Genomic DNA, 18,745 nt, shown 5'->3' with positions numbered 1-18,745 from the left:
AATACATAACATTTTTGAAGTAAGTTAGTTAGCAAGCACATATTCCTAAGAAAGAAAAATATGAAAGAAAACAATGCCATGCGATGTATGAAATGCAGAAATTATGTTTTGTGTATTTTTGTTTGCAGATTAGTGGGTGCAAATGACACAAGTTAATGCTTTTTTTAATTCATAAGGTGGGCAAGGAACATTTTTATCACAGGAAGCTTTGTTGAAGTAAAACAATGCCCCATTATTATCAGCACTTCCTCCAGCTATGAACTCTGGATTAGCATCAACACACTCAAATGTCGTCCTTCCATTACGATTGTAATAACCAGACATCAAATAGCCTGAAATAGATATATAAGTTTTGGGGGTGTTCCTAATTTTTCTATTTGCACAGCAAAGCTGATACAGATGAAGCGGATACAAATTTAGATATTGCATAAAAATAAATATTCTTTACGCACTATACAACAAATTTATGTTATAAATAATAGTTGGTGCAGCTCAGATATTTTTTTACACTGTAGTTATTAGCAAACCAATTGGCCTTGTAACTTAATCATATTTAACAGAAGTTTAAAAAAGCCACCAATAAGTTTACCTGGATCATCATCAATGAATAATATCGTAACAAGTTTTTAACTTCAAATATTTTTCCTATAACATTTAATTTCAAAAATATAATGTATTTATTAATTGTGAAAACAACGATAGTATTATTAAAAGTGAGATATATGATTTCATAGCTTAAGGATAAAAGAATAAATGCCATGAAAGGTTAACTGGCAAAGTTTTGACTAAATATAAATATATCTCTAATTGCAAAGACATATACATTATATTTTTTTTGGCAATAATTCTTTGGGTTGGTGACAAAAAAACCAGTCTTTTGGAAGAAAAAATGATGATGCATACTCAGCTGTCCCACTAGAAATTAAGTTAGTGGGCCAAACAAGAAATATCAATTATAATGGCAACACCAAAGTTGAGTTGTTTGAATGGGATTCATTTACCACTTTTCTTTGCCTATTTAATAAATTTTTTTAGCAATCATTCTTAGTCATTTCTTTAGCAAATATCTAACCATATAGAATCTTTAACAAGCAAGCCCATTATTATGCAAATTCATACTAGATTCCACAAGTATTGAAAGTGTCTGTGTCATACTTATTGGCCTCACATTAATTATTGAGCCATAGTTGTAACTGTATAAATACACCTATCTCATTGTGGAATGCGCTAGAAAAATTTCACCGTTTAAAAAGCCTTTAATCACAGTTTTTTGTTAAATTAGGCTAAAAAATTAGCCATTTAATATCTATAAAGAAATATTCAGATCTAGTGATTAGAATAGACTTTAGGTAATTGATTTTAATAGATGAGCGACTTTAACATAATTACGGGATATTGCAACTGCTTTTGGTCAATATTTTGCAAAAACTATGAACCTTTCAGTTCATTGTTTTTTATATTAATTAGTGTAATAGAATATAACATGCCTTCATATTCAAATGTCCACTCATGGTTCGGGCAACTCCTTTTACCAGGAATTATGATTACTGATGATCTGGTTTTAGCATGGCAGACAGCGCACGGAGCATCTTGATCTTGAACAGAATTGCTGACGACACCAAAGTTGTGAGTTTGGTACTCTGTACCCGCCACAAGGCCATAGTAGTTTTTAACCTCCTGTTTACTGTTATACTCAGCATCATTCACCATGCATTGGTAGTTGCCTCCCCCTCCTGAATTGTTATATTGAGATGCTCCGGTAAACCCTGAGAGTAGACATGACATTATTATGATTCACTAACACCAAACTATTATTGTTGTTCAAATTATGCAAATAGCTGTAAAAAAGCAATAAGCTATGGAAGATAATAAAGTTCAGCTTATTTGGTATTATTTTTTTCTAACCAAACTTATATAATAGAATTCTGATGAAAATACTTCACCTGATTCAACAGTTTGGACTATTTTGACTAGTATAACGATTAATATTTTTAAAGAAACTACAACTGACACTGATAGTTCCAGTGTATGTCAGCAGTCTTCATGGTTGCCAAAGTAACACCCAGTTACTGACTATGTACATGTAGCTATGCAAACAATATTAATGTGGGGGAAGGTAAAACAAGCACTCTACATCTTTTTATTTGTAATGGCTGCTTTTGATATCCCTCTGATTAATTCTACACATATTTACTCATTCTATGTTAACAGCAACATCCTTATTCTGATTCAGTTATTTGAAAGTGTATCTTTTGAGTTTTATGTATTTTATGTAGTTTAGATGCGCCTGTGTTCTTTGCTTCCAAAATATAAAATTCAAAAACAGAAATTGTTCCAAAATTCAAAATACCTACAAATTAAGCAACATTTGGCTATAAAAAAAGCCTGTCTTTCTGTGCAGATTTTATTAATTGTCTTCCTCACCCTAAAGGTGGTCATTTTCAATTTTTATCTTCAATTTACAAATGAAGTATTACTAACGACATTACGACATTACTAGCAACTCAAGTAACATACAAGAATAAATGTGTCATATACAAGTACCAAATTTAAAACTATTTTATAGCTTAAACACTTGAAAGTAGATTGCTTTTAAAAATTGAGAAGCTTCTTCGCAAAAATAAAATAAAATAATATTTGATCTATCAAACAACTTTGGCTAATACAAAGAGACCTTTATAAATAAGCACTGCATCAGATCCACATGTGGTTCTTCCCCATCTGGTGTAAACTGCACCACCAGTCGTTTCTCCAGGACTTCCTTTGGGACCAGGTTCACCCGCTTGCCCATCACGACCGTCAACTCCTGGGTCACCAGGATGTCCTGCATCTCCTATGAAAACACAAGCTTAGTATGTACATTACGAGAGTACTTAACCTAGAAAATTACTGCACTACTCACAATATTCAATAATTTACATTTGATCTGTAAAATGCAACAGGTGATATGTGTTATAGCATAATTCAAAATTTAAAACTTGAAAAATCCCTTAAAAATTCATTAGAAATGTATGCTGAATGATAAATCAATTTAATGCAATACTGTAAGACAAAGATCATGGATAATGATAACATATAATACATGCCTATCAATACCTGATAGATTTATATGTTCATAAAAGTTTGACATTTTTATTGAAGGACTTTGATGGGATGATAATGCTGTGAAATAACCTTATTTCAACATAGTTTGCTTAGCATGGTGTTGATAATTACCTAGTAAAATTTAAGCCTAACTGTAATTGCACCATGTATCATGAGTGTAGGAGGCCCAGGTGGCCCAGCTACATGTAGAAGGTGGTAAGCATTACTCATTGCTAAAGCTATGATGCTGTGTGATACATTCACTTCAAACCTTGCGTAGATTATTGCAAGTGTAAAGTCTACCTCTTTAGAGTTTAACATATTGATATGCAGCGTAATTTTAAAAACAATGAGCTTTGTTTGCAGATATAAATGTACAAGTGCAGTCTGCTAATATTCTAGTTTACCAATAGCTTGTTAGTGTGTAACAAATGGAATATGCCAATCAATCATTTTTCTGAACATTTCACAATGTACATGTATTAAAATGAGTGAAGTGAAATGATTATACATCTTTATAAGGTCTAAATAAAAATAGTTGTACTGTCCTCCAGACATTATATTGAAGTATTTCTTAATCGTTACTTTGTTGATAGCTTTCTTGTCTATATCTTATGAAATGTCGGTTAAAAATACTGACAGGCTTTCAACATCGGCCAGCTTTCATGTAGTATTACCTTTTTCTCCTTCTCTACCAGAAATTCCATCTCTTCCTGGCAATCCATCTGTTCCATCTCTACCATCTGCACCGCTCTCTCCTTTGGCTCCATCTCTACCATCTGCTCCATCTCTACCATCTATGCCATTTTCTCCTTTGGCTCCATCTCGTCCATCTCTACCAGTTACTCCAGGTGGTCCGGGAGGTCCAGGTGGCCCAACTAAACACAAACGCATATCAGATATAATTTTAGCAGAATTATTCTAAATAAATGGCTACCTGCTGAAACAGAAGGAAAGTAATAATTATTTATGATTAGCGACAAAGACTCTCATTGATTAATAAATACTAAAAAGCTTTTATTAAAAAGGTTTTTGTATACTCCTAATTAATAAGCTGCCTCAACTTTAATAGACTTGTTTAATTACCTGCCCATTGACTTCAAGTTGGGTAGTATTAATAGCCAGCTAGCAGTAAATTTATCAAATTTTTACAAAGTATATTAATCTGACTCTTAATAATTTTATAATTAAGTTTAGCATTTTGATAACACTTTGAAGCAAAAGGCTAAGTCTTTTCAAGTTCTCTTTCAAGTTGCTGCAATTAATTTCATTTCTTCAACTACAATAAATTAATGAAATGAATTTCTATTTTAAAATGGTATACAAAAATTATATAGAATATAATACAACATTCTTTTACATCATGGGCAGCTCTTGTTCTTTGATGACTATTAACATTATGTTGTGTTAAAGCTATGTTAAAGATGAACTTTTACAAAATTTTAACAAGTTTTTCAAAAATGACTGTAATTTTCTATTGTCTGTTATCAGTTTTGTTGTCTAAGATGATTTGATTACCGGATTGTTTAAAGCTTAAATCAACACTTGATTGCAGTTAAAGTGCTCAGGTCAAACAGCGGTGCAAATATGACATCTATAGCCGTAAAAAGACTGAACGCATAGCAACGCATAATGCTTCAATTTGCATTGAATAGCCAACATAAAATATAGCACTGACAGCAACTAGTGACCCCTTTGGCACATAATACTTATGAGTAGTTTAACCACAATCACATAGTATTAATTTTATTATTAAAAGATCCTGACTGTAAGCTAAACTTAAAAGCAAGAAACAACACAAATTATAGAAAAATAATGATGTTTTTTAATAAAAACTACTAAAATTTGATGCAAGTTAGTCTTTAAGAGTGTGATGATTTATTTCATGTACAGCTACAATACATTTACATCAGAAAGTAACTAATTTTTTGCTAAGCCAGTTTACAATTATCAGTTCCACAGATTGCAAAATAACAAAAAATTAAAATGTATGAAAACATTTTTACGGTGTAGTGAATGGCTGCTATATTATCGATAAATATTGAAAGCATATAAAATAATGTAGTTTGTTACAGCATCTAACATTCACATTTAGATTTCTTTTTTAAACAAAACCAAAGGTATCTGAACTAGGCTTTACTAAAATAATCAAATGTTCTTTTATGATGCCAGCTCTTATTCAATGAAATGCTCAATAATCTTTTAACACGCAACGGTCATTTGTAAAAAAATGAGCTTCACGCTATAGTGAAAAGAACTATCAAATTGATAACATTCATACCAACTTTCGAAAGATGGTATTTAATTATTTATCAAGGTAATATTTTGCTCGAACTATGCAAAGAAACTCAAAAGCCTTGTCTGAGCTGACAACTATGGGTCTGTAACTATAGCTAAAAATATTCGATTCTCAAAAGAAAATGATGAAGTAGATATTATTTCTGTACATACTGATCAAGTCACCAAGGAATGCAGTTCAAGTTATGCTTTTATTGTTAGGGGACCGATTTCTTCATTCTTCTTCATTATATAAAACGTATTTTGATATAGTCATGATCTATTGTCTATGAAGTCATTTTATTGTTAGGTGACGGTTTTTGTTACAGATCACAATGTAATAAAGTTTTACTTTTCATGCATAAGTTAGCTTATATATTTCTAGGTGTTAGCTCATATTTTTATGAAAAAACATTGCGGTAACATAAGTTATCATAGCTAAGCATATTTGATACTCAAAGGAAAGAATAAGGTTGATATTATTTCATTACAAACTGATAAATTAACCAGAGATTGTAGCTTAGATTACATTTCTATTATTAGATAACGCCTTCTGAACTCAGTTTCATCATATCAAACCGCTATATATGTCATATGAATGTGAGTTTGCATTACAATACTTGCATACTCTGATTTCCATGAGATGATTTTCCATCAAAAACCTGTCTAAAAATTGGCTCATGAACTGCAGTGGATTACAAAAAGTTGGTGACGTACTGGTAGCACTAGTAAACTATTCAGGGATGCACTGGTAGCAATAGTAAACTAGTTTGTATAGTTACATGTATATAGAATACTTAGAGACGCTATCAATAAGGAAAATACATATATTTGCATATTTTTATAGCAACTTGGTATAATTAGCTGCTTTTAATAAAACTATCAGTGTATGCAATAAAAATGTAAGCGGTACACCCAATGATACATGATGTGAGTGGGAGATTAAGTGTGTTGGTTCATTCAGTACTATTCACTTTGTCATTGTGTAATACAAAATGAGCATTATCAAAGTTTACAGTGAGGATAGCACTATGAGTGTGTAGTAAACACATTTTATAGTAGAACACAATAAAAGTTCTGACTTGAGTGCAATTATTAGTTGTAGTGCTAGCAAGAGAAATATTAAATAAATTTTGAGTGATTTGTTGGATCAAAGTTTGGACTCAAAACTTTGGTGTCCAAACTTTGGAGTAAGCTAGTTTTGTTGAAGTGTAAACTAAGTAAGAAAAGCTATTAGTGTGGGGCCTCAAAGTTACAATTCATAATTATAGGTATAAAGCCTAGATGATAATGTTATAAAGTGTCAGAATCAATAAAAATAAAGTTTGTCTTTATAACCTAACTAAGCATTCTGGTTTTTTCCAATTGATAGCAACAATAAGAAAATAAATTTTTGTTGTTGTGCAAAAGTGTAATAAGTGTTAAAAAACTTACATATACTCGGTTAGATAAGCACTAAAAGCAATCTGAATTGTTTAACAGGCTTTAGCAAAATTAACAGATACTACAACGTCTTTACGGTCTCAAAAAGTTTATTAGAAATCTGAAAACCAGGACTGTCGACATTGATGACTTGGAAATATTGAGTAACTAAACAATTACTTGATTGTCATTATCAGTCATTTAGATTAAAGTCTCTTACCTTCACCTTCCCATGGATTGTTTCCTGCTGCAGCTTCTTCCATCTATAAAAAGTAGCAGTAGGTTTACACAGTGGTTCAGAAACGGAGACAGAAATGGGTAAAGAATTATTCCCATGAAAGTAATGCCCAACTTTTTATTTGAAAGGTTCTCTGATTAACACTTTTTAAACATATGTTCCAGCTGCGCTATGAGATGCCATAAAACTAAACAATAGGAAAGATTAGATAAGAATCAAACTATGCATAAATAGAACTGTTTAAGAATGGAGTTTTACACACGGGGAAGCAAATTCATAGAGAAACAAGAGTTATATAAAAAACACGCAATATGATAAACCAATAATATATGTCAGACAAACAAAGCACGACTAAAAGTATTATGGCACAATAGAGCTTAAAATAATGGTGAAAAATACCAATCGTGAGAACTATGACTTTATTATTTTGACTACTACAAAATTTAATAGTGGATAAACCGTTTAAAATTAAATTTTGTAGTGCTAATAATCAAGTAAATACAGGATTATGTACAATTCCATGAAAATAGTGGTAACTACCATATAGCCTACAGTATTTACAAAACAATTAGTGCATGCCCAATAGATATAAAATTGCAATAGACCAAAAGCAAAGTACTTTAAAGAAAGTAAAACCAAGTTATTCTTGCTCTAAATTTCAACTTGATTACTGAATAATTAAAATTAAGGCTTTATATTACTGGGCAAATAAGTTTCTCATCAAGATTGTAGGAAAAAACTATTTGAAAACTCAACTTATACATAGTTTAAGATATAACTATAGAGACGAGATAAAACTTACAAATGTTTTAATGGAAGCGACTATTCCTTTCAGGTCCTCAACATCTGCCTGCAACTGAACCACTACCTCGTTTTCTTCCACAGGGTTGGAGTGATTCATTCCAACCAACATGATGGTCAGAAAAGTAAGGCCGAGTGTTCTCATTTTAGTTATTTTTATACTCTACAAATATCAGTCATAAATTCAGCACTCTTTTAAGCGATAAGTAATCGTTAAGATTTTGTAAAATAAAATTGCTGCGCTTGCCCATTTAAAAAAAACAATACAACTTGATTAATCTCCATTTATTTAACACCATATCTTTTTCAGCCATAAAACCACCGTTGCTAGTGTTGGTAGAAAATCATAATCAGTTGGTAAAATAATACAAGGGAAGATATCTTACCTATGTCTAGGTCTCTGTCCAACACTATCAATAAATGTGATAACTGACTGGCTGCTCTATTAAAAGGAAAAGCAAGCATTTCATGCTTGAAGGAACAGGGTACACAATAAAGTTTAACAAGCAAATAAAAATGCTGCTCAAGAGTCGCTCATGAAGCAAGCGAACATGCAAACACCTTTCATAACATTTATATAAATAACATAATAATCAGAGATACAGATTATAAGCCAAGCTGTAATGACAGTGCTAAGAAAATCAGTGTTTCTTCGTACTCGCAGTATTGGATAAAATGTTTATTATTGATATTTATTTTTTAATTCACAACAAAGTTAAAAAGGTTGGGTTCGGGCGTTTCTGCTGCTTGTAACTTTTTTGTGTCTTGCCTAATAATTATTAATACAATTATTAACTCCTTGCCATTAGAAGTTGTTCCTGCAGTTCTTTAACGACAAAAGCATCAATGTTTAGCACTGCTCTCTGTAGAAATTTCAAGGTTTTGTTGTAGTTCACATGCTGTTTCAGACCGTTTACCTAGGGAAGTGATTGTTATATTTTCATGAGATAAGCGGGGCCTTGTTAGTCATAATTGCTCTTGTTTTAGATGGCTCCCAAATCTTTTGGTTGAAATAGCTCGACACCAGACACAATATTTATTCTTTTTATTAAAACTGATCATAATCCACAATCGCAAACAATAAAAAAAATACAATGGTTACACACGGAGCTATACATTTTCACTTTTCTACTCCAGACCATCGTACACAGTACATCAGTAACGCCATATTTGTCATGGCTTTAGCCATGACAAATATGGCGTTACTCATGTCCATCATATTTGTCATGGCTTTAGCCATGACAAATATGATGGACTGGATTCAAATAAAACCTTGATAAACACTTGTAATGCAAGGCCAACAAACAATACTCAGCCATGTCTCTCAGTTGATAGCTTCCGATATCTTCTAGTTAAAAAATGCAGAAATCTCCCTAGTGCTCGGTCTTTTTGATTTCTTCCTCAAAACCCTCTGATTTGTATTTTCTTCACGTATGAAATACTTTTTATCCCGTACCTTCTTCTTTTTCACTACAGCCACTTCTCTGCTACCAATCAAGGCTAATCCCAAATGCCTTTTTTTTTTTCAAAGAGAAGTAATAAAGACAAGCCAGCACTCATGCTCTCCATCAATTTTTTGAGAGTCCTTTTATTTGTCCGGCAGAGTGTCACTAAACGTTCAGTGATGTTTAAAAAATTATGAAATAACTGCTGAATGTAAAAACCACACTGCTCAAAGCAATCTAAAAGTTTGGTACATCTTAAAAATATGAATGCATTTCTTGTCCTTGTTCTTCCTTTATTCAAAATGTTTTCGACCATCATTTCTTACTAATTTTTTTTTGGAAATATATTTTCATTGTTTGTTCAATTTGAATCTCAACTGAATCAATTCATACCATGATGGCAAGTAATTCAACAATTTCTAGTGCTTAAACTTAGTCTAAATAATACATAACTTTTAAACGAAATGTGTTGAACATTCCTTGAAAATATTGCAAATAGGTCGCTGATGTCAAGGTATTTGTAATTCAGAGAACCATGTTTGCTAAGCTGAATCAATCAGCCATTCCTCTATCAATATAATCTTCAGAAGGAGACCTACAATAGGTTGCTCAAGTTTTAAATTCTAAAAGTATCAAGTTTGCAGCACAGAATGTAGTCAGCTGGAATCAAAGAACATTTTAGGTCTCATCTTTGGTTGCATAGGACAAAAAACAGCTTAAATTGCATGAATGAAAGCTCTGTGTGTTTCTGCAAATGACAAAAGGTGTTCTCGCAATCTCTCAAAATATGTACAGTGATTGAGATATTTGTTTAGTAGCTACCTAAATATATAGATTTACAAAAATTAACCACACAGTTTAATTAGTAATGCTAACTGCTTATTTAACCGTTGCAAATATTTTGTGCTGCTATATTAGATTTTCAAACACCATTTCGATCTTTAACAAAATTTAATTGTTTTTATTGTGACAGACACTAATAAAACTGACATCAGCCACTTACAATCATTAGTTGTAATTGGCTGATGTCGTTGTTGTACTTTTTTGTTCAAAGATGCTATTTTTTTGATGTTTAGGTTATTTGATTTTGATTGCTATGTAGATATACATTTCATAATTTCTAACTTATCTGATTTTTACAACCAATGTTGAGCTCTTTCAGTGAATTTAGCCATGAATTCTAACCTTTGGTAGATTACATCAATGCACCAAAATAAATTCTTTGTTGAGAAATCTCATGAAAGTGATAGCATTATATAGAAATTACCGCAATTATTGAAAAGCATAAAATATATTATTATTGATTTTTGTTGAGCAATCTGCTTTTTTTCTGTATATTTTTCAGTCACAAAGAACAATATTGAATGATTTGCACAAGCATGATTTTGGTTGAGAAAATTATTGATCGTATCACATCAAAATGCTAAATCTCTTGAACTTGAGATCTAATTGGCTAACCTTTTACTCACTTTGTTAATATGCATGAAATAAATGGTGTGACTCCTCTCTAACTGGTACATTTAAACAATCATTGTTATAACACCAAAATACAAGGTTTTACTGCCATACTGCACTTGAAGATTTTTCGCTCTTAAGCATACTTTTAAAAACCATATTTTGTTAACAGCGAATGTGAGAGCAACCTTTAACTCTAACTACATTCAGTAAGGTAACTATATGAATATACAGTTATATTTCTGTTGTTGGTTACGCATTCTGATAATGCTGCACTACTCTTATGATTTTATGACAAACATAATACATGTAGTTTATCACATGAAGACAGGCGGGTGAAGCTTAAAAGGTTTGTAAAATGTCGGTTTATGGACAACCTGAGATGGATTTTAGGTTTGTTTCTTAAAAAAACTAAATACTTCACTTAATAAAATAGTTGCCTATCGAAAGCTAGCCATATTTAGTTAAATATAGATGATTTTTTAATAACTTTATACTTCACATTGATTTACTAGTATATCCTGTGCTAATACTTTCTTTAAATATTACATACCATCATACAGGTTTACATATATCATAAAGTTATACTATATTTACTGAATGTATTTGTAAAAAAAGCTAGCAGGCTATCTGGTTGTATAATAAGTAGTAAGTAGTATATATATATATATATATATATATATATATATATATATATATATATATATATATATATATATATATATATATATATATATATATATATATATATATATATATATATATATATATATATATATATATATATATATATATATATATATATATATATATACTAGTATATATATATATATACTAGTATATATATATATATGTAGTATATAGTATATATATAGTAGTATATATATGTAGTATATAAAATATATATGTATATATGTACATATATATATATATATGTATATATATATATATATATATATATATATATATATATATATATATATATATATATATATATATATATATATATATATATATATATATATATATATATATATATATATATATATATATATATATATATATATATATATATATATATATATATATATATATATATATATATATATATATATATATATAGTCAGTAAACATATATATAGACAGTAAACATATATACATGGTCAGTAAGCTGCTGACAATGCATGGAGCACTCCACCCCAAAATCTGATACTACTAGATTGTATCTTGATAGGAAAGATGGCGGTAGGGGACTCAAAAGTGTACAGCAGACAGTGAAAGAGGAGAGCAAAGCATGAAAACATATGCAGCCTCCATGGCCATCTCAGATAAGTTGATAGCTGATCTTCAATCGGCTGCTCTTAGAACGGACCTACGCCCTGATGATGAGGAAATTGACTGGCACACGAAACCTCTTCATGGTGCTGCTTACCACCAACTAATATCTAAGGTTGGCGATCTTCACCAGACATATATGTGGCTGAACAAAGGAAACCTAACAGCCAATACAGAGTCGCTAATCATGGCAGCCCAGGAGCAAGTGCTCCCAACAAGGCAACTCCAAACGAAAATCTATCACACTAGATACGATCCTAGATGCAGACTGTGCAAAGATGCACCTGAGACCATCCCACACATCATCAGTGGATGCAAACAGCTAGCAGGGAACGCAAACTCTGAGCGGCATAATCATGTCGCAGGTGTTGTGTATAGAAGTCTATGTGATGAGTATGGCCTTAATAAACCACAACACTGGTGGGAAGCTCCTGGTAAGGTGAACGAAAATGACCGCGCTAAGATCCTCTGGGACTTCTACATCCAGACTGACAAGCATGTCCTAGCAAACCATCCAGATATAGTGGTGCTAGACAAGGAGAACAAGAGGGCTACTATAATAGATATAGCAGTACCCAATGACTACAATATAGCCAGCAAAGAAAAAGAAAAGGTAGAAAAATATCTCTCTCTTGGAGAAGAGATTGAAAAATGCTGGAATGTAAGAACAACTGTAATCCAAGTAGCCATTGGGGCACTGGGCGCAATAAAACCAGCGCATAAAATGTGGCTTGCCCAAATACCAACAACAATCAACTCAGGTGAGTTGCAGAAAAGTGCGCTATTGGGAACAGCTAAGATCTTGAGGCGAGTGCTCAAACTCCTAGGTCTCTGGTAGGAGACCCGAGTTAGAGCAGGATTTACCACCCATACGGGGTATCCGGGGTGAAAAACAATTTCTTTTAAATTATATATATATATATTTATATGCAGTATATATGTATATATATATATATATATATATCTTCCCACAGGACAGATAGCGCAGTTGGTAAGTATCGGGACGGTGATCATTAGGTCCTCGGTTCAAAGCCCAACAACTGCACTTTTCTGGTGGTCCTTTGACAAGACCCTTGCTTGTATAACGTCTACAACCTCTATGATGAGTGCAATAACCAAAGCCATGCCGGCTCGGACGTCGCCCGGTCAAACAAGGTCTGCGCTACCTGTAGCTGAACCAGCACAAGGCAGGGAAAAATGGGCTACTGGTTCAAAACGGATGAAATGGACTCGGACTGATAACACGGACCTCATGCAGTGCTACTTTATGAGTGAACCTCAAAAGTGGGGCTATATGGGAAGGATGCGGCAACTGTGGATAAACATGCGCCCTGAATTGCCACTAACCGCTAAGCAACTTGTAGCTCAGAGGAGTAACATAATCAAGCGGCACCTCATATCGGAACTTGAGGTAAATGAAATTAGGTAACAGTTCACTCAAGTAACCTCAACCAACGAGGAGTGCATATCAACACACACTGTCACGCATACACGATCATGTGTTGACTCACGGGTTGAAGAAGACATGCACTTGGACCTTGACCCAAGGGTGAGAGAGCTTGCGGAAAATATCATCAACAAGATGTTAGCTGCTAATGATTATGGAAGCAGGGTACCACTACGAAGAGTTAGCAAGGCCATACCTAAGAAGCTGTTAGAAGACATTAACATGGCACTGGAGTCGATCTCAACTGGATCAATCAGTGAGACTAATGCCTTAATCTACAGTACAGCAACCGTCATCTTTGAGGAGATGGATATTAAGCCAATGCCAACAAGGCTTCAAGCCATTCCATCCTGGCAGCTGAGGCTACAAAATAAGATCAAGGACTTGCGCAAGAAAGTTAGTAGGCTCAGTGAGAGATCTAACCACAGTTTGGAGCGTCCAAAAAGGGAAGCCACAATAGAAGCTCTAGAATCTGCCAAACAGCAGCTAGTAGCACTCTCGGCACGACTGAAGCGGTACACCAAAGAGCGGGATAACAAGAGAATGAACAAACTGTTCATCAATAATCCATCTAGAGTGTATTCCCAGTTCAAAGGTGAACTGCAGAGGCCAATGTCTGAGTCTCCCCGATCTAGCACTTCAAAGTTCTGGAAGGACATCTGGGAGAAAGAGACTACTTATAACACCACTGCAAATTGGCTGAAGAGGCTTAAAGAGAACCATCAACACACTGTGGCTCAGCAAAGACTCACCATCAGCAAAGAGGACATCAAGTGCAGAGTGCAGCGTATGAACAACTGGGCAGCACCTGGCCGCGACATGATTCAAGCCTTCTGGTTAAAGAAATTGACATCACTTCACACTAGAATGGCTATGCAGATGGAATGCCTAATAGAACAAGGTGACCATCCACAATGGCTGACCAAATGACGAACTGTACTTCTGATAAAAGATCCAAAGCAGGGGCCGATTCCCAAAAACTATCGACCAATAACGCGCTTGCCCACCACTTGGAAACTGCTCTCAGGAATAGTTGCAGACAAACTGGAAGAGCACATGAGTCACTATTTGACCAGTGCTCAGAAAGGAATTGGGCGCAACACCCGAGGAGCTAAACGTCAGTTACTGGTGGATCGGACGGTCTGTCAAGACAGCAGGAGAAGGCAAACCAATCTTGCCATGACTTGGATTGACTACAAAAAGGCCTATGACTCAATTCCCCATAGTTGGATACTTGAGTGCCTCAGTATGTACAATGTTCACCCTGCTCTTGTGGCATTCATAAAGATGTCAATGACCAAATGGAAGACGGAACTGGAGGCTAATGGCAAAAAGCTGGCGAGTGTACAAATTAAGCGAGGCATCTATCAAGGCGACTCCTTATCACCGCTGCTCTTCTGCATATTCCTAAACCCTATAAGCAATATGCTGGAGGAGACTCAATATGGGTACCAGTTTAAGAGTGGCACCAAGATAAACCACCTCTTCTACATGGATGACATCAAGCTGTACGCTAACAAAGAAAGGGACATTGATTCGCTAATACACCTCACTCAGGTATACAGCAAGGACATCGGAATGGCCTTCGGTATTGAGAAATTTGGAAGGCTAATTCTTAAGAAAGGCCATTCTATGCTCACAGATGGCCTAAGAATGCCAAATGGTACCATCAAAGATATAGAAGAAGGGTACAAGTACTTGGGGATTATGCAAAGCAACATCAACCACGAAACCGAGGTACATCACAAAGCCATTACCGAATACAAGAAACTCCTTCGGCAGGTCTTACGGAGCCAGCTCAATGCCAAGAACCAAATCATGGCAATAAATACCTACGCACTGCCAGTAATAAGATATCCAGCAGGCATATTAAAGTGGACTGAGGAAGCCATCAAAGAAACAGATATAGCAACTCGTAAACTGCTGACCACGCATGGAGCACTCCACCCCAAAATCTGATACTACTAGATTGTATCTTGATAGGAAAAATGGCGGTAGGGGACTCAAAAGAGTACAGCAGACAGTGAAAGAGGAGGAGCAAAGCATCAAAGCATATGCAGCCTCCATGGCCATCTCAGATAAGTTGCTAGGTGAATTTCAATCGGCTGCTCTTACAACGGACCTACGCCCTGATGATGAGGAAATTGACTGGCACACGAAACCTTTTCATGGTGCTTACCACCAACTAATATCTAAGGTTGGCGATCTTCACCAGACATATATTTGGCTGAACAAAGGAAACCTAACGGCCAATACCGAGTCGCTAATCATGGCAGCCCAGGAGCAAGTGCTCCCAACAAGGCAACTCCAAACGAAAATCTATCACACCAGAGACGATCCTAGATGCAGACTGTGCAAAGATGCACCTCAGACCATCCAACACATCATCAGTGGATGCAGGCAGCTAGCAGGGAACGCATACACTGAGCGGCATAATCATGTCGCAGGTATTGTGTATAGAAGTCTATGTGATGAGTATGGCCTTAATAAACCACAACACTGGTGGGAAGCTCCTGATAAGGTGAATGAAATTGACCGCGCTAAGATCCTCTGGGACTTCTACATCCAAACTGACAAGCATGTCCTAGCAAACCAACCAGATATAGTGGTGGTAGACAAGGAGAACAAGAGGGCTACTATAATAGATATAGCAGTACCCAATGACTACAATATAGCCAGCAAAGAAAAAGTAAAGGTAGAGAAATATCTCCCTCTTGGAGAAGAAATTGAAAAATGCTGGAATGTAAGAACAACTGTAATCCCAGTAGTCATTGGAGCACTGGGCGCAATAACACCAGCGCATAAAATGTGGCTTGCCCAAATACCAACAACAATCAACTCAGGTGAGTTGCCGAAAAGTGCGTTATTGGGATCAGCTAAGATCTTGAGGCGAGTGCTCAAACTCCCAGGTCTCTGGTAGGAGACCCAAGTTGGAGCAGAATTTACCACCCATACGGGGTATCCGGGTTGAGGAAACAATTTTTTATATATATGGTAGGAAGTCAACTCTTGTTGGTAATGGGATTTGTGTCCTTTGCCTAAGCTCTAAGCTGCACTGATTAGGCTTCAATAGCCGAAACAGTACTGTCTGTAGCATGAGTATATGCTCCCTTACTTCGGTTTGGTTGAGCACTCTGTGAGAGGTGCGGCACTATTAGCCTTTGAGCAAAGCTCATCACTTTTGTGATTTGAGCACTCTGGTGCCAGCACATTGACTTTCTTAAAGTCTGTGAGGCAACTTAGTTGTTTCGTGGCAGGAAGTCAGCTGTCATTGGTAATGGGATTTGTGTCCCTTGCCTAAGCTCTGAGCTGCACTGATGAGGCTTTAATAGCCGAAACAGTACTGTCTGTAGCATGAGTATATGCTCTGTTACTTCGGTTTGGTCGAGCACTCTGTGAGAGGTGCGGCACTATTAGCCTTTGAGCAAAGCTCATCACTTTTGTGATTTGAGCACTCTGGTGCCAGCACATTGACTTTCTTAAAGTCTGCGAGGCAACTTAGTTGTTTCGTGGCAGGAAGTCAACTGTCATTGGTAATGGGATTTGTGTCCCTTGCCCAAGCTCTGAGCTGCACTGATGAGGCTTCAATAGCCGAAACAGTAATGTCTGTAGCATGAGTATATATATATATATATATATATATATATATATATATATATATATATATATATATATATATATATATATATATATATATATATATATATATATATATATATATATATATATATATATATATATATATATATATATATATATATATATATATATATATATATATATATATATATATATATATATATATATATATATATATATATATATACATATATATATATATATATATATATATATATAAATTGTTTCCTCACCCCGGATACCCCGTATGGGTGGTAATTTCTGCTCTAACTTTGGTCTCCTACCAGAGACCTGGGAGTTTTAGCACTCGCCTCAAGATCTTAGCTTTTCCCAATAGCGCACTTTTCTGCAACTCACCTGAGTTGATTTTTGTTGGTATTTGGGCAAGCCACATTTTATGCGCCGGTGTTATTGCGCCCAGTGCCCTAATGACTACTGGGATTACAGTTGTTCTTACATTCCAGCATTTTTCAATTTCTTCTCCAAGAGGAAGATATTTCTCTACCTTTTCTTTTTCTTTGCTGGCTATATTGTAGTCATTGGGTACTGCTATATCTATTATAGTAGCCCTCTTGTTCTCCTTGCCTACCACCACTATATCTGGTTGGTTTGCTAGGACATGCTTGTCAGTTCGGATGTAAAAGTCCCAGAGGATCTTAGCGCGGTCATTTTCATTCACCTTACCAGGAGCTTCCAACCAGTGTTGTCGTTTATTAAGGCCATACTCATCACATAGACTTCTATACACAACCCCGGCGACATGATTATGCCGCTCAGTGTATGCGTTTCCAGCTAGCTGTTTGCATCCACTGATGATGTGTTGTGTGATAACCCGTTGCTAACGTCCTTCTTAGCAATGTTACCCTTAGGGGGCTTCTTCTGTTTAAGCCAATGTTTGTAGAACTGTTTTTCTACCACAAGATCTAATACTGCGATAACGAGACAGTGGTTGTATTTAATAACAGTATATTTAACGATCTATATTACGTAGTGAGAATGAATCATAAAATATGAGCGTAAGGGTATCAGTATGAATGTTGAACTAAAGACTTCTTACAAACAAGATGGAGTTCCCTTATATAGGAGAGAATGACTTGCATAAAATATGTGTGGCATGAGTCAAACACAAGATACGAAAAGGTTGCAGAATAATATTTACACAATTGATTTTGTTCCAGGCGCACAGACAAAGATAAGCAAGCGGATGCGGGCAGATCATTAGCTAGTTGGAATGTTTATGGAGGCTGACACGAATGGTGACACAGACAGTCTTGGCAGGAAAAGATGTTGGTCTTGTAGTAATTGTCAGATGTCAAATGATGAAATGTTATAGAAAAGTGTTACGTTCTTATCTTTTGTGTATAGTAAAATAACAACTTAATGTATAAAAGATATGTAGCTCTGACATGAGAGTTGTTCTGACATCGGTATGTAGAAACCGCAGCTAGGCAGAGGCAAGATGAAACTAGGTCATAGTCAAGATACAGGTATCTTACACCTTCCTCCTTAGACGACGATACGGCGGTAAATCTTCTTAAGGTAAAAGGAGCAGGGGTGATGAGGTTGGAGGTTCGACTGTCTATTTCTTGAACGAGGCAAAGG

The 18,745-nt window shown here is 34.9% G+C and overlaps 1 protein-coding gene across 1 annotated transcript; it reads right to left on the bottom strand.

The window, feature by feature from the left end:
• Positions 1-129: 129 nt before the first annotated feature.
• Positions 130-17,905, bottom strand: LOC137400978 (short-chain collagen C4-like). The gene is made up of 7 exons (XM_068087316.1): positions 17,828-17,905; positions 7,824-7,985; positions 7,004-7,046; positions 3,762-3,962; positions 2,675-2,833; positions 1,533-1,766; positions 130-332 (listed from the first exon to the last, which is right to left on the bottom strand). Exons 1-7 carry the CDS (start codon positions 17,903-17,905, stop codon positions 130-132), a joined length of 1,080 nt encoding a protein of 359 aa, XP_067943417.1.
• Positions 17,906-18,745: the final 840 nt, after the last annotated feature.

This window comes from Watersipora subatra, chromosome 7 (genome assembly GCF_963576615.1).
Source record: "Watersipora subatra chromosome 7, tzWatSuba1.1, whole genome shotgun sequence".
NCBI lineage: Eukaryota > Metazoa > Bryozoa > Gymnolaemata > Cheilostomatida > Watersiporidae > Watersipora > Watersipora subatra.
Note: the sequence above shows the minus strand (reverse complement) of the source record. Positions and strands in the feature narration are given on the sequence as shown.